At 29.7% G+C, this 18,212-nt stretch overlaps 1 protein-coding gene across 4 annotated transcripts; it reads left to right on the top strand.

Annotated features, from left to right (window-relative positions):
* Positions 1-403: 403 nt before the first annotated feature.
* Positions 404-17,689, top strand: LOC129921284 (PTB domain-containing adapter protein ced-6). Of its 4 annotated transcripts, none has more exons than XM_056003033.1 (7): positions 404-603; positions 13,278-13,557; positions 13,653-14,092; positions 16,579-16,805; positions 16,875-17,222; positions 17,287-17,396; positions 17,462-17,689. In XM_056003033.1, exons 2-7 carry the CDS (start codon positions 13,408-13,410, stop codon positions 17,525-17,527), a joined length of 1,341 nt encoding a protein of 446 aa, XP_055859008.1. In that variant the 5' UTR covers positions 404-603; positions 13,278-13,407; the 3' UTR covers positions 17,528-17,689. The 4 variants fall into 4 exon arrangements, with proteins under 4 accessions (XP_055859008.1, XP_055859012.1, XP_055859011.1 ...); XM_056003037.1 differs by lacking the exon at positions 404-603 and adding an exon at positions 668-735; XM_056003036.1 differs by lacking the exon at positions 404-603 and adding an exon at positions 1,144-1,400.
* The last annotated feature ends 523 nt before the right edge of the window (positions 17,690-18,212 follow it).

Genomic DNA, 18,212 nt, shown 5'->3' with positions numbered 1-18,212 from the left:
AATATTGAAAACAAAACAAGTATGTTTTCAATAAATTACACATTTGTTTTAATTAGTACCTACTTCAAGTTAAACTTCATTGATATTGAATAATGGCTGAAAAATCATAAAATTACACAGTCACGCCCGTAACAATGAATTCACCCATAATCATAGTAGCAGGATAACCTTGCATCGATTTAACTAACACTGAAAAACTGATTCTTTGACTTTCTTAAACAACAAAAATAATATACCTACATCGGAAAGGTAGTAAACACAAAAACACTTTTTCAAGCCACACTTCAACCATCACACATACTACTTTTTTTACTACCTACTACTATTTCACATTTCATACCATCTCTATGGAGGAATTCACTAGCATAAACGAACTAAGCCAACCGATTCAGTTTTTTCATAGCTCAAATCCAGTTGATCAGTTCGAGAGCTATGAATCTGGTATCTGGTTGCAGTTTCCAATTCTACGTTTGAATTCATTTTTGACGAAATAATATAAAAAAAAAAAGAAATATATCAGAATTCTTTTCTCTATCGCCTCGTTACAATAAAAAAAAAAAAAACAAAAGAATTTTTGACTCGCAAATTATAATACAAAAAAAGGTACCTACTGGATTCAAATTAAGTGTAATTTTGTTCTTTTTTTTTAATTTAATTATTTCGTGTTCTGAAGCTTAGAGAAATACCAAAGTGTACGATCATACTCTAACTATATCATCGTAATCGTGTAAAAATGTATGTATAGATTTATTAAAGAGAAAAAAAAAGTAACTGCAATCTCCGCTCGACACAGTGCTGTAGTAAGTGATTTGTGTAGAGTAGACGTATGTTAATACGTTTCGATTATATATGTACCTTGCCTACTATTATAATACCTTTATGCCTTGCTATTTATGTACGATCACGTATAACTTTCATATTTGCCTCCGGACAATCATTTTTTTTTTTTTTTTGTTTGAGAAACGCGTCGTAGAAAATAAAAACATATTTTTTTTTTTAATAATTTTATTGATTTAGTTTTACTTTTACCTATCTACTCTCCAAAAGTCACAAAAAAAAAACATTCCCATCATTTTGATTATGGCGATCGTTTTTAATGATCGTCATTGTCATATTTTTATGTGATTGTCATAGCTTTGGACAGGGTTGTTGTATTTGAATCAAAAATTTCAAGTACAATAAATTTGTGATTTCTTTAAGTTGTGTTTAAAGTGTCATTATAGTAGTCTTATAGGTCGTTTGTCGTCGTCCAACCACCATCTAGTGGTTTAACAGAGAACCCAGCAAACAACAACAACTACGAAAAAACTGCCGTTGATCTAATTTCAGAGCTATAAGTACGTTCGTACACACGTACCTACTCTACTCACCACTCTCTTCTATGTGCAATAATATACAACGTAAGTGGTTAATAAGGAAGTGAAGAAACATAGTAGTTGATCATACATCTCGATCTTTTTTTTTTTTAATTTTATTTTTTCCTTTGCTTTCTTTCATTTTTGTCTATCCGTCAAGTCATATCACGATCGGTGTTCCGCTGTGGTCGCATTGCACTTGTCTTCTGCACTCTCCACTATAAGCTCTACAAATCTTTTAACACATGAATTAAAGGAAAGCAGTAAATTTTTTTTAACGAACTGTTTTACTAAACTCAAAAGTGTTATATTCCAAAAAAATTAATTCAAAAACGTGAGTTTTCGAAATATTTTGACGTTTCTGACCTACTTGCGGTAAAATAAATTATTTTTATTCTTGGTTTATCTACCTGCTTTAAGTTGATTTTGCACTGTAAAGCAATTTTTTTTTTTTTTGTTTCTTAATCGTGAAAGACCACAGAGTGGAGATTACTAACTTGTCCCACTAAGATCATCATCAAAATCCACCTGGCGCGTTTGTGGTGCGGCTTGAAGATTTTACCTTTTATTGAAGGTTTTTTTTTGTTGTTTGGTGTTGTGTTTTTATTTTTTTTTTTGTTCGGTTTGGTTTTACCTGTTTTCTAGAAGCAGCAGCTGCTAGTGATCTGCACTGCTATACAAGTAAAGATGATGGCTGGTTTGGAAAGAGAACACAATAACTGCTTGATCACTTCTAATACTTATATTTTCTATTATATCTGCTTGTTGTATTTGGTCAAAGGCGGGTGCAGGATTTTTTTTAAGAGGGGAAGTTAAACGAAATTTTTCGAAAGATTTTGAATAGTGAATCGTGAAAAAAGAAACTCAATCATTCATAAAAAAAATTACTTAGAAAATATTTTTAAAAATAAATTAACACTTTTTCATAGACAAATGTATTTTGTCAAAAATAAAAAGTGATTTTGAAAATAAATTTATACATTCGACATGTTCAATTGGAAGTGCCCGACCAATATTCCAGCTTGTATAAAGGTTTATAGAAGTTTCTATTGCTTTTATAAAGCGTTATAGAAGCAAAATTGTTAGTTGGATGGTATTTATGTATAATAAAATATTAAAAAAAAATGAGTTTAATAAATTTATTTAAAAAATAATATTAAAAAAACATACAAAATTTCAAAAGTGGCAACCCTAATTTTAATTTTTTTTTTTATAATTGCAATTTTATTACTATTTTATAAAAAGCATTCAAAACTTTAATTAAAACTGATTGAGGATTTTCCGAGCAATTTCGAAAATCTTAAAAAAGTGTTTGGGTGGTAAGAAAATGGGCCCGGCCATTCGAAATTTTGGATATGAACTAACATTTGTATTTGTTCCAAATTTCAAGTGCCTAGCTCTTTTTTTTTTTGATTTGATTTAATGCCAGCTTTTTGTCATTTTGCCCCATTGTGCGTCATCACTTTCATCTGTACATGAAGCTGCAGCTTAAACAGGTTGACGGATTTTCTTGAAACCTAGGCTGTTTTTATTTCTTTTTTAATATCTCACTTAAAAAGTGTAGCTTCCATACAAAATTTTTGAGTTATTGCAATTTTCTCGAAAACTGTTCTACCGATTTCGATTAAATTTGGTGGTTTTTATTTATTTTTTAATATCTCACTTAAAAAGTGTAGCTTCCATACAAAATTTTTGAGTTACTGCAATTTTCTCGAAAACTGTTCTACCGATTTCGATTAAATTTGGTGTAGTTATTCTCAAAAAATTCGAATACCATACTAACAATTTTGCTTCTATAATGCTTTACAGAAGCAACAATTGCATCTAGAAACCTTTATAGAACCAAAATTGTTTTCGGGTAGCGGAAATATGGCATTGATATTTTTTTATACTCAAGATTTTTCTTCTCATATCAGCAGAATATTTAAGCTTGGTTTACAGCAGTCAAATTGTAATTTCTAGGTTCAATACTCAAGTGTGACGGAAATTTTTTTTCCAATAAAACCATAAAATACTAATACTAATAAAACCTCATACAAAACGGAATAAAGGATCAGATTGGCATCCGTGAAACAGCCGTTACTCTAGCTATAAACACTTTGCGGTAGCACTTTCAAGATGTTTTTCTTGTTCAAAGATTACAATTTCACAGGTTACATTGTATCTATATACGTAATTTTCTTCTGAACTTCTTTAATATCTTGTACAAAATTGTTTAAAGTTTTCTTCAAAAATCTAATAGATAGTGAATCCTTCAATGACGCACGCAAAAACTTTGGTTGATGATAATCGAATCGTTAAAATCACACCGTGAATACACTGTGAATTCTAATATTCATTAGTATTTTGTATAAATTTATGCAACTAAAACTAATATTGCCCGTGGTTTGGCCAAAGTTAACGAAGAAGAAATACTTTAAAAAAATTAAACATTTTGATTATTTTTAGTGGACTGAAGTAAATTCAATTTAAGAGAATTAGTGAACTTTAGTATAGAAATGCAACTTGTGTAACACTTTATAGAAGCTAATACACTAGTTGATTGTTTGAGAAATGAAAATTGTAATAGCTATATTTTAAAATTTCGTAAAAATGATTTTCAAATAATTTCAAAATGCCATTTGTTAATATTCAAGAGAAAAATCTGCCATTCACCTAATGATCTCAAAAACGACTCTTACTTGTTTTTTTTTTTCACATATGATTTATCTTTATCTTTAGTCAAGCAAACGATTGATTTTGCATTTAATGATTTAAGTAATTTATAAAATTAATCACAAACTAAACAACAATATTTACAATATACCTAATTGCGTTATAGCTACAACTAAAATAAAATGCACGACTGGGGTCGCACGTACTTGCTCTTATGCTAAAAGTAACTCTTATGTTAAAGCTTTTTATTCAAGAAACACCGTTTTAAATTATGATTTACAAAAAAACCAAGTATGCCATTTTATTACTTGCATAAAAAGGTATTTTTAGAAAAAAATTTTCCAAAATCGTTAGAGCCGTTTTTTTAAAAAATAATTTTTTATATATAAAAAATCTCAAACATTTTTCAAAAAAAAAGTTGGTATGCCATTTTAAAGAAATAATTAATTTACACATAAAAACGAAATTTCAAAATTTTACACCAACCCGTTTTCAAAAAATTGATTTTTCAAAAAAAAAATTTGAAATATTTTTTTAAAAATCCAAAAATGCACTTTTTGATAATTTTCTAAAATTTTAATATTACCTTTATTTAAACGCTTTTGCGTTGAAATCAGGTTAATTTTGTACGAGATATTCAGAAACCAAAACAACCGTTCTATGACAGGTACCGTTAATAACGGTACAAAAAATATTTTTTTTATTTAAAAAGTTGGCTCTTATGTGTAATACTACACACAAAAATTTTAATCAAAATCGTTAGAGCCGTTTTGAAAAAAATTAACTTTTCTATTTCCATTATATAGCAGGTACCGTTAGTTTTGGTCATACAAAAAAAATTTCAATTTCCCCTCAAGAGAATCACTAAAAACTGCTAACTACCAAGTTTTGAAGAAAATCACTTCACTCCTTTAGGCTGTAGTTCGAGGTATATACAGACAGACAGACAGACAGAATTGCCGGACCCACTTTTTAGGCATTCTCCATCATCGTAATGTAATGTAAAATTGTTATCTCGAGTTCGATTTTTTTCCGAATCCTAAACTTGCCCTATAGTACCTATATCGCAAGTAAAAAGAACATGTGCGACCTGTCTGGAATTTTGTAGATCTGTACGTGTATTTATTTCAAGTTAGATATACAACATGACAAAATAAACAAAAAATCAACCTAATGGGACAGAGTACCACTTTGGTCCCTCCTTAACAGGCGCCTCTGATATTGGCTATCGCGCAATGTTTGCATAATAAATTAGCAAAACGTCTACTTTGCTATATTTTGCTGTTGTTGTTGTATTTATTATTTTCTATTCGATATTTTTTGTTATTAGTAAATGGAATTGTTTATATTATAAAGTCTGTGTTGTGTTTTCGAGCTCGTTTACGTGCTTTTTTGTTTGATTCTCTCCAACGAATTCTTGATTATTAATTAACCATTTTTAATGATTATGCATATTTTTATTTTGTTTATTTTTTTTTTTGTTTTTCAATATTTTTCATATTGTACCGACTTTGATGCATTTTTGATTTATCTCGCAAGATGCATTTGAAATAATCTTTCGTTTCGTGTTAAGTAAATTGATATTTGCATAAAAAATTAAAAAAAATATAAAATTGAAAAAAATAATAATAATATAATACAATAGAGATAATAGAGGAGATGATGTTCTTTTAGCATTGAACAGGTTTCGTGAGTGATCAGATCGTTATTCGATCATGTACCCACCTGTGTTCGTTTCAATATATTATATGCAAAAAGGTATGTTGTTGATTTAATTGCAAAAATTTTGCTTTTGTATCTTTCTTGCTGTTCCGGTAAGTGATTTTTTTTTCTTTCTTTCTTTTGTTCATTGTTGTTTTGGAAAAACCGTAGATTTATGTAACAAAATTAAGGTATCCAAATTATATTAGGTATACATGCTGAGGAGAGATATTGGTATGTATCTTATGGTAGGTTTAACCGGCTTATAGGTTAGGTTTTTGCAGTATTGCATAGGTAACCTTTTCGAATGAATGCGAAAAAATGGGGACAATCATCGTCTACCTATAATAAACTGGGATTGGTTTTGTTTAAGAAGATAAAAATCTTTAAATTAATGTCAGAAAAGCGAATAAGATACCCTTCTATTATTTTTTAGAATTTATTTTTTTAAAAAGCTGTTTTAAATAAATTTTTCCTGAATTGAAATTTGGCAAAAGAAAAATATACCTACTCTTGATTAAGATGGGATTTTTCTTTGGTTTAAAATTATAATGAGTGAAACTTTTGTCGCTACAAATGAAATACATATTCCCACACACTATTATAAAATGAAGAGTTAGTTTGCATAAATTAAATGCACGAAAAATTCGCACGGTATTGCTGCTTTCTTTTTAAGTAAATGAATACCTACTCACTTAATAAGAAATGTTTTAAAGATTTGTTTGCTTGCAGAACAAAAACAGTATTACACAATTTTTTAACATTTTTTTGTGCTTTTGAAGAATTTTGGTAAATTTGTGGTTAACAAATAAATTATTCAAATTTACTAAGAAACAGGGGTGAAACCTTGTTAGCAAACACAAAACGAATTGGTTTTCAAACGAATATTCTTATGCAACAGTCATATTAGGAGCTCTTTAACAAAAACAAAAAACAGGTTAGTTTTGAAAATACTCAGAAAGAATGACAGCTTTACAAGCAATACCGATACTCATTTTTAACTGTCTAAAAGGAGGTTTATGTGTTCGACCCCGATATGTATGTTCATCTGTTCCATCATAACTTCTAAGCTACGAAAACTTTGAGCTGATAAAAACTCACTAAAAATAATACATAAAAAAGTACGTATACACCCTAGTGACCCAAAGTATTTTCTATTGCTTCTGAATGCAGCAGACGGTTAGCCAAGCACTAAACTAAATTTTAGGCATTGAACAACTACCTGATCAGTCTCTACAAATATTTTTTCAAGAAATTATAACCTTAAAATAAATTAAAAATAAATATACCTATTACAAAAACTCGATGGGATTAGGTCGATTTATGGAGAGATTTCAGGCTATTAATAAAATTTAAATTCTTATTCTGACCTCAAATCTAATCGTTCAAATCATCTGATGATATTTTTCAAGAACATCAAGTTATATTATTTTGAAAATGAGTTCAAGGACCAAAACTTGTGACCTATAAGACTTATTGTTTTTATTTTGTTTTAATTAAAAACAAATATTTTGAATATATAAACAAAATTTCTCAGAAATGATGACACATATATTTCCTCATAAAGTTCTATGAACCATTAAATTTAAATTCAATTTAATTTAAAATTCATTTATTTATATAAGACCAGTATTACTGCGTAATACATTTTATTGATGACACAGAACAATATCAACATCAACCACAACAACAACAACAAAAAGAAAAACTTTTATTAAATTTAACAAAAGAGTAAAGAGTATACAGTAAATTGTGAACGTAATCCATCGACGGCGGCGTTTTAAAACGACAAAATAAAAAAAAAACTCGTCAGACTGATTTGATTTCATTTAGTAGGTTTGACATGCAAATGTATTTAAAAATATTTTTTTTTTCGCTGAAAATTAAATATGTAAAACAATCTACGTATGTTCTTATCAATTATTAAAAAAAAAAAAAACACATTTTACTGAACAAAGAACTACAACGACATTTTTTTATGAGATAAGACTGACTTAATATGGAAAACATTATATTCCATAAAAAAAAATGTCTACTCTATTTATTGTAATTTGTCAAGGTTTGCTTATAATAAAACTATGCATAAATGATAACCCTTTTAGAGCAGCAGCAGATACGTGGATTGTAAATAATTTATTATTTAGATCAACAGCGACAGTTACAGTTAAAGTATTTTTTTTTAAATTTAAGTTTAGGTATATTTTTGTATTTGAAAAGATCCCACAAGGATTTTTTTTACACGAGTAACGGATTTTCACAATTTTTGCATCCTTTATTTCTGACATTAAAAAACTGATATTTTTCAAAAATAATGAGAACCCACAATTAAGAATTATCTTACCCATTTATTTGCCATTATAATGAGCATTACATTTTTGGTTACAATTTTGCTGTGCTGCTTTTGTATGAAAATTTTTGTTTCGCTTCAGGAGCATACTAGGCTTAAAAAATAAACATAAATTATCCTAAATTTTTTTATGGATTTTTGTATAATCTGAATCTCCAATAATCTTCTGGAGGTTCATCTTTTGTAGGAGAAAACTCCTTGAGTCTTAATCTTTGCCCAACAAAAAGTATCAAAATAATTTTCTAAAAGAGCATATTTAAAATGTTGGGCAATTTTTGAAGCAAGGTTAAACATTGCGAAATAAATCCGGAAGATGCACTTATTTTCTTCGGTAAATTTTGAAAAAAAAAAAATGCCAAAAACTGAGTGGATTCGGAACCGTGTGCATTACCCAACGACCAGTTTTGCTTGTATAAAGCCTTATAGATGCTACTGTTTCGTCTGTAAAGCTTTAATTAAGCAGAATTATTAAATGAATATGGTTACATATCGCCGGCGGAAAGCAAAATTGTCCTTAGTCCTTAGCAAATTAATAAATAAATTTTTTATCTTACAGTGGGTTGCCAAATTAATAGGGACAAGCGAATTTTTTTTTTTTTTTTTGGTTTACTTTGCTCAATTTTTTTCGTTTTTGCCAAAGTACCTGAATTTTTTTTTTGTCTTATTTGGTTATACTAATCAAGTAGATATGAATTAACATAAAAAAAGTAAATAAATCATAATTTTGGTAAAAAAAAAATAGGGGAAATAGGGCAGAAGCACAAAAAGACGATTCCTATGGAATTCATGCCCGGAAAATTCCCAGACCGGTTCAATACTTATTTTTTCTTATCGAGGAATAACATGATGTTTTGTACTTTATGGCAAATACCCCATCTTGCATAAATAAAGAAGCTTCGAGCCTCGAGTCCATTCCGAATCCGTAGAACAAAAACATCCGTAAGCTCCTTTTGTGTTGGTCTTGTGCTATGGTGTTTTCAACAATTTGGAAAGAACCCAATTCTTTTCCTGAGATAGCAGATTAGCCCATAATGATGAGGGGATGTTTTATTATTTAAAAAAAACGAATTCGGTTCACCTAGTGTTCAAGGTAAAAAAAGCACTACTGCAACTCCAAGAACGTTCTATTTTCTCGTTGATGCCCAGACGAGCAGAGCTTCTTTATTTATGCAAGATGGGTTCTTTTCCATAAATAAAGACTGTCACGTTATTCCTCCACAAAAAAAATTAAGTATTGAACCGGCCTGGCAATTTTCCGGATATGAATTCCATGGGAAATGTCTTTTTGTGCTTCTGCCATATTTCTTTTTTTTTTAAATTCCCACGCCTCTTTCCCGCCCAGATACCGCACGCGCTGGGGTCCATTTTCACCGAGTACGAAGTCATTTGCGGATGATTATCGTATCGGCACTTTTTAGTGTTTTTTGAAGGTAAAAACAAATTAAAAAGAACTAAATAAGTAAAGAGAATGGTGATACGAATATCAAAGGAAGGTCAAAGATTGGGACTGCTTAGTACAAGCATTTATTATATCTGTGCAAAATAAAAGAAATTTAAAATGAACAAAAAAATAAATTTAATATTTCATGTTTAATTTTCAGAAAGTGTCAAAATTTTAAAACAAAAATGTTTTAATAGTCAAGAGTGTTGATAAAAAAATAATTCAATATACATATGTACATACAATTAGGTATAAAGACATTAAATGAGAAAAGAATCAGTAAACATTGAACATAAATACAAAAAAAAAAGTTTATGAGCGTGGTACACTGGTTTTTAGTATTTTTTTCAGACTAGTTTTATTAATATTAAAATCAAACAGATTAGTATTCAAATTTACAAGCTTACACATGCGAGTTAAGGGCACATGCATACCATAACTAGTACGGTGTTGGGGTAATTTTATTAAATCTAAGCTACGAAAGTTATAAGCACCTCTCCGGTAGTTAAAATTAATAGAATTAAGCAGATCCGGGCCATCAATTACACCCGTTATAAGTTGATGAATAAATACAAGGTCGTTATTTACTCTCCTTTGAGACAAGGATCTGCAGTAGGTTGATTCGATGCTCGTAGGAAGGAAGGTTAAAAGGGTCCGTCCATGGTAAGCCTTTTAAGGCAAAACGAATAAAATTACGTTGGACTGATTCTATTCTTTCTATATGGATGCTGTAAAAAGGTGTCCAAACTTGAGATGCGTATTCTAAGTGGGGGCGAACTAAGCAGTTGTAAAGAGCTAATGTAACGTAAGGGTCCCTAAACTCTTTCGACCAACGCTTGACAAAACCTAACATAGAATTGGCCTTGTTTACAATCAGGTTTATATGCTCTGAGAAATCGAGGTTGGAGTTAAAGTTAACACCAAGGTCTTTAAAGCTATGCACACGGAGTAAAGTGTGATGAGATATCTTATAATCATACAGACTAGGAGTTTTTTTCTTTGAAAAGGTCATCGTCTGACACTTAGTCAGGTTGAGATTTAAACCGTTCTTTGTACACCAAATAGCAAATCTATCAAGATCATCTTGCAAGGATATGCGGTCATTCACAGAGCTAATGCTTTTGTAAATTTTCATATCATCTGCGAAAATAAGAATTTCACTCTTACGTAAACATAACGGTACGTCATTAATAGCTAAAATAAAAAGAAGAGGTCCCAGGTGACTACCTTGCGGGACGCCCGATTTTCCCCTATTTTTCTACCAAAATTATGATTTATTTACTTGTTTTATGTTAATTCATATCTACTTGATTAGTATAACCAAATAAGACAAACAAAATTTCAAGTACTTTGGCAAAAACGAAAAAAATTGAGCAAAGTAAACCAAAAAAAAAAAAAAAAATCGCTTGTCCCTATTAATTTGGCAACCCACTGTAATTAATATGCTTAAGGATTAGAAATATTCATATTGGATGAAAACTTTAGTAAACTCTTTGTTTAGGTAAAAACTATTTAATGACCCATTCACAATCGAGCATTGGGTGTGTTCGTAGAAATTCCTCGCTGATTTCGTGCGAATTTAATTTCAAATTTGTATGGGAAATTATAACATTTCGAATAATTTCATCGAAATCATCTCATTTACCCAAATTAATAAGTTACAATTCAGAAAATCAATAAAAATAGTTTTGTTCAATAAAATGGTACCTACTCCAAATTGATTTTCTCCACTATTGATTTTTTGTTAGAATCCTGTTCATAAAAGTTAAAAAAAATTGTTGATTATTTTTACGGAATATCTTTGAAAGCTGAGTTTCATACAACTGTAAATGAGCCTTTTTGATCCATACACATTCGATGAATTTTTCGATGATTGAGTGATTTGCATGGAAAGCGCACTGAAGATTTGATGTTATATTTTTTTCTAAAGCCTAGTACGCAGATCGAGATAAATTTTAGCTCTCATACATTATTCTCTCCAAAATTTAGGTGAGATAAAATTTATTAAAGAATTTCAGCCGAGTTATCCGCAGATTCAGCTAGAAAATCACACATTGGTTATTAACTATCACAATTTAGAAGACAAGGTAAGAGTCAAGAAAAACGGAGAAAAAGAAACTTCAGCTAAAATTTATCTTGATCTGCGAAGGCATACTAGACTTAAGCAGATAAATACCTTTATCAAATGAAGAGACTCCATACCTATGTTTTTGCAGTAGTGCAGTTAGATGGGGCTAAAACCTTTGGCTAGCGTGTTTTGAAACAAGTAGGTACATTTTTCGGTATTGGTGAAAACATCGACAGTGCTTGGATTGAGGGCCAAGGTGTCATCGTTTGCTTGATTGCATTTCAAATTAGGAAGTTGACATGATGCTTCAACAGTCAAGTTTCATTAGAAGGCGTTAATGCATACTTCTGATATATCTAATGAGCAAAAGTACGCTACTTGAATGTTTGAGTCTATTAGTATTAAGATTTGAAATATTTCCAAACTTGTACGGGTTTTATTCTTAAGCTTTCTAACCTCCGCCAATGTTTCGCTAATTTATTTACTTGCATTTAAGTTTTATTGACAACTTCAAAGTTGCCTTTCTGCTTAAAATTGTATAACAAACCAACGAAAAATAAATAAAAATATAAACCACAATACCACACATAAATCCAATCCGTTATACTTAATAATAAAACACGATATTGTCAGTTTCGTTTTTTATTTATATTTATTACTTCTTTGTTAAATTAACCCCGAGGGAGTCAATAAATGACTAATTACCTTTAAAAAAAACTAGTTTCTTTCGTCTAATAGCTTTGAAGATACAAAACTTTTTATAATTTATGTTTAAATAATGCATTTCAAATATTGTTTCCATACAATTTTTAATGCATTCGCTTTCGACCTTCAAGTTCAAATCATACTCAATCATTCGCATAATGTTTATAAAAAAAAAAATACTTAATATTCTTTGAAGAATATTAACGTTGTTCAACTTGCGCACTTTACTTTAAAAAAAATTAATATTAAAAGAATCATCCCATCAATCAAAGTGGTATAGGCAGAGTCTATAATAATCGTGCAAACACTTTGTTTTCTGAAGGTCTTATTTTTTTTACAAAGCATCTTATACATAATAGGATACATCAATGTACTTATCTACTAATTTTATATCAAATACATTCTAAAAAAAAAAAAAAAACATATATACCTAATTATTTATTCAAATTCAAAGCTGAGAAAACGTTTTTGTTTATTTGTTTTCTCGCGACAAACCAACAAACGACGACTCTTAAATTGAGTGAAATGACGCGTAACTATAGAAAATGGAAACACAGAGTTTATCAGTTTCAGCAGCTTTGTTTATTCAAATTGAGATAATACAGGGTTTCTCTGCGGGCTTCGTCAGGCTTTAAAATACCTACATGCTTAATATGAATCCATCCATCTTTGTGAGAGGGCGGTTAAAAAAAAAAAGATTCCCGGAAAAAATTATATTTTAATTGTTTTTAAGAAATGTTATCAGCTCGAAAGAGTAATTAAAATTGATAAAAATCGTTCATTGACCATCAGTTTGGTAATTTCGCTAATAAAATAATTTGATTTATTGTTTTTTGGGTTTATCAGTGAAAGCTTGCAGATTTATTAAAAAAAAATTTAATTAGTCATTATTTTTGGGATTTCCAAGAATAAATCATATTTACTCAAAAGATGACTTGAAAGCCTTCAAACTGTGTTTTTTGTCAATAAGTCTATATTGTTTTGTTTGTTTTGTTTTATTTTCAGACTCCCATTTGATTGTTTTCACAAGATTATAAACACCCAACTAATAATCACAACACAGCAAAGAATACTCGTCTTACAAGACTAGAAACAAGTATTAAAAAATAGTAATTTACTATAAACTCCCTCCAACATGTCCACTTTGATGTTTTGGAATAAACAGAACAACAATAGCAATAGCAATGGCAATAATGCCCAAAATGGTGATGGCAAGAATGGCAAACGAACGTGGCTACATGGTCCTGATGCATTAATGAATGGTCATGTTGTTTATCTAGTCAAAGTAAGTGTGAATCATAAAACCAAACATGTAACATACTTGTTTTGGAAACATACAAATGCAATTAAACATGTTTTTATTTCTATTTTTATATATAGTTCTTTGGAAATACCCCTGTTGATCAGCCTAAAGGTATTGAAGTTGTTAAAGATGCTATAAGAAAATTACAATTTGCTCATGAAATGAAAAAAGCCGAAAGCGGAAGTCAGGAGAAATTTAAAAAAGTCGAAATTACAATTAGCGTTGATGGTGTTGCTATACAAGAACCGAGAACACAAAAGATACTGCATCAATTTCCTTTGTATAATATCTCGTACTGTGCCGATGAAAAGGGTGTTAAGAAATTCTTTAGTTTTATCGCGAAAAACGCCTCCAATTCAACGCAACCGAAACCGCCTTCGTCGGCAAATGGTTTTCATAAGGGCGGTGATGAGATAGCAGCGACAGAAGATAAACATGAATGTTTTGTGTTTATATCGAGTAAATTGGCATCGGATATTACATTGACTATTGGACAGGCATTTGATTTGGCTTACAAGTAAGTGAATTGATACCTATACTATTATTATTTACGCGTAAACTTTGTGATAAAATAAGTGTTAAAATTGAGTTTTAGGGCATATTCAGGGATAACTTTACTTCTAGTATATTTTACTTTTTTTTTTGTGGTATATTCAACTAATGTCTAGTATTTTTAACTTAATAGTTATCCATGGCGTTAATTTTTCTCCGTGTACTGAATAATTAGTTCTTTATTAAAAATTTAAAGTATTCATTATAGGTAGAAAACTTATATCTATTTTTAAACGAAAAACTAGAGTCTAAATACCGAATTTCGATCAACAACTACCCTTCATTTTAATTTTGCTTTACTCCGTTAAGTTTTTGATAGTTTTTTTTTATTAGAAAAGAAAGAGTGCTCTTAGACTCAGTTTTATAAAAAGAATTCAAGTAATTGTAAAAAGCAAATCACATTATGGTTTATTGGTGACTTGAACACACGACAAACAATTTTGGTTCTATAAAGCTTTACAGATGCAATTGTTGCTTTTGTAAAGCATTATAGAAGCAAAATTGTTAGTAGGGCATGTACCTTTAATACTCTGTTTTGTTGGTTTTTTTTTCAAATTTTATGTGCATCAATAAAATTTCACCTTTCATAGATTCTTCAGTAGAGTTTAGTTTTGATCTAGTATATTAAGTACATTGGCTACTGTTAATTGAAAAACATTAGGTAACAGAGACAATGGGTGATATTCGAAATAATGAACTCGAATTCTTTGTTCACTTTTCAGAGATCGATCTCAAAAAAATGTTCTGAAAAGGGAGCAAAGAGTTCGAGTTCATTATTTAGAATATCACCCATATATGAGCCAATATTTTCATTACGAATTAAAAATTCTATTAGCAACCTGTGTTGTATATAAAAAATCTGCCATACCTACTTCGAAATAATATAATTTTCCTTAGAAATTTGTAATGAGATAAGTACTACCTTATTTCCACGAAATGAGATAGGAAAATAAGTCACAACTCTATGAACAAAACCAATACTTTATTGTGAACAGATCACTTAATAGATCTGCATAGGAGAGAAGTAAACAAATAAGAACATGGATACAAGGATTTATGTAAGAAAAAGAGTCGAACAGAGAAAACAGCAAATGAGCTGCCAAATGAAATGAGATAATTTGCAATGAAAGCTCTTTTCAGGTAATTTCCTAAAAGTGTAATCTCATTTCGAAACAAGCCATAAATAATTTCCACGCAAAAAAAAAGGCTCGGGTCTCAATCCTTAATTCACGAACACATCCTTCACTTCATTATTTTACTGTGAATAGGCCACAAAACAGCAAAGTAGTTCATCACAGTGCTGCCGAAGTTACTACTGTTGTACTATAGTACTAATTCCGACTCTTCTGTAACCATGTTAAAAAAAAAGAAAACAAAATAGAAAATTCTGTCTAGTCTTCAAAATATATTTTTTCACATCGAATACCACGTTGTGAGATAACGGTCAACTTCATACAACTGGAAAAAGGAACACATTTCATTGTTGTATCTGTGATTTTCTTTTGTTTTTGAGAAACGAAGATCGTTTTGGTTTCAGTTTTTATAGAATCTGCCCACAGGTTTTTCAGATATCCCAACATCAAAATTAATCTTTCTACAGAACTCACTTTTAAATCTTATGTATTTAGTTATGTTAAAATATATTGATATTCAAAACTAAATCGCGAATAATAACCGCTAAAAAAAAAACGGTTTTAAAATTAGTTAGGCCACTTTGGCTTCACAACCTCACTAAATATAACAAAATGTTTTTCTACTAAATAAGGGTATTCATGAAACGGTGTACACTCTTAAACCTGGTAAAATGGTAAATGTGGTAAACTAACTGCGAAATCCATAAAAAATTTTGACACATTTACCATTTTCCCACGTTTACCCAGAGTTTACACCGTGTAATAAATACCCTTAGTAAAAAAATATAAAAATCAGCTTTTTATTTTATATCCAATAAGAATATTTGTTTATGTTGCTTTTTATAATAGAAAAACTTAAATTTTTCAAAGATTTAAAGAGCTCTATATTATGCTTACATGGTTCTAAGATTACTTCAGAAATTTGTAAAAAAAAAATACAAAAATTGGTATAAGAAAGAAGTTTCTTCATAAAAAAACATTCAAACACAAATCAATAGCCATTTAAAGTTAAAAGTTGAATATTTCAAAACAAGGATCGGTTGACAAAGAACACAGCCGAGGAATTTCTTACAATTTCGACGATATTTTGATTCTACTTTCTGCTGAGATACGATCAAACGCCAACGTTTTGAGACCGATATATTTTTTCAAATTTAAAAAATTTAATGATAGTAAACCACCATGTTCATTGTTCATGCTTATCGTCAATCGTTTTTCTATGCTAAAATTTAACTTAAAAGCTGCACTCTTCTCTTTTTTTTTCTTGTTTAATTTGACTTTTTTACTGAAACACTTTTTAATAAACCACTTTTTACAGAAAATACGTGAACAGCACGGGAACTGCCGCCACTAAAGATCAACCGCAAATAAGAGAATTAGAAAAAACCGTTAGTATCTACAAGCAACGTCTAACAGAATTGTCCAATATAGTTTCGAAAGCTGAATTAGAGCGAATGATGACTAGGTTAGGAATCAAGGATATTCTTGAAGTTCCAAGTGAATGCAGCAATCCAGTAGCTAATATTAATAATACCAACGAGAGTGGTAAGAAATAACTGAAAACAAGAAGTTTTTCAAACTTCTCTAATTGGATTTTATTCTTTTTTAAATAAGAAAACGTAAACCTCATTGAGACCTCCAACAAACCATCATCGTTACCAATAGTGCCACCACGTAATCTGCATAGTCAAATCAGCGATGTTTTCAAATCTGACAATAAAATGGGAGAACTGCTTCTGAATTCAGATTCGGATAGTGATTTTGATCCTAGAGCAGAGGAACATGATAGTAGCAATGGCAGTGGAAGTGGAAGTAAAATTAATAACGATTTGTTTGGATTTGAGCCACCAAAGAGCTTAGGCCAACAATTGTTTACGAATAACAACGATAAACTTAACAATAATAATTTCTTGGGTACTGAATTTAATGGAAGCATCCTGAATACAAGTCCCCCACCACTGTGTATGATATGAAATTGATTAGTGTGACCAGAGTAGAGTTTTTAATCAATTTCAATTTTTTTTAGTGGCTCCACCACCAAAAGCAGGTCCTAGAAGGAATCCAGTTACTCCAAATGGCCATCAGGACTTATTTGGATCCACGCCATTTAGTGTAAATGCACCTGATGTTTTTGATGTAAGGATATTTTTTATAATTATATGATTTTGGTTTTTAATATTATTTTACTTAATTTTTTGCAGAGCTCTTTTAAATCAAAAATCGTTGATGATTTTTCATTGGAAAGTTTGGATCCTTTGAGAAACTAATTATATTATTATTAGCCAGAAAAATTGAATGTATTTTGATGAAATATTTGCTAAATGATATTTGTAATGTTATTATTATTATTATTTTTTATTTTATTATTATTTTGTTGAAAATTGATGTAAGTAAAGTGATAAAGCTATAAATTATACATAAAATATATTAGTAAAGTTATTTCTAAATGAAGTAAATGATTAATATAAAAAAAAATTTATATATATATATACCTATACATATTTTTAGAATTATATTATTATATCGAAATAGATAAATAAATACGTGTAAATTATTTGGTTTTGTTTTTTTTTTCATATATTACGAACATTTTGCAACAACAGAAAAAATGGAGTTTAGTGTGGTATAATTATGTAGTATAATCGGGACTTATTTGGATGAAATTGAAAAGCAAGTCTTTTTAGTAAAAACTAACGGTTTTGTAATGGCAGTTGTCAAGATAGGATCAGTCGTTTCTCTAACCCTAGTTAAATTAAACATTCTAATTACACAGCTCTTACTGCTCTTGGCAGTAAACTAACATGACATTGCCACAATAAAAATGGAAAAAAACTTTTCGATTATTGACTTAACCCCATTAATAATGAAGGTACTTCTTGTTAACCAAAAATTGTTTCTGAGCGACTCAAGCCTCTTCCATAAGTAATTCCTTCATATTGACTAATATAGTCT

This window comes from Episyrphus balteatus, chromosome 1, assembly GCF_945859705.1.
Source record: "Episyrphus balteatus chromosome 1, idEpiBalt1.1, whole genome shotgun sequence".
NCBI lineage: Eukaryota > Metazoa > Arthropoda > Insecta > Diptera > Syrphidae > Episyrphus > Episyrphus balteatus.
The sequence above is the reverse complement of the archived record's forward strand: the minus strand, read 5'-3'. Positions and strand labels throughout refer to the sequence as shown.

Coding starts and splice junctions, on each gene's coding strand:
- LOC129921284 (XM_056003033.1), top strand. CDS start 13,408: ATGTCCACTTTGATGTTTTGGAATAAACAGAACAACAATAGCAATAGC. Junction 14,093..16,578: donor GCATTTGATTTGGCTTACAA/GTAAGTGAATTG, acceptor CACTTTTTACAG/AAAATACGTGAACAGCACGG. Junction 16,806..16,874: donor TAATAATACCAACGAGAGTG/GTAAGAAATAAC, acceptor TTTTTAAATAAG/AAAACGTAAACCTCATTGAG.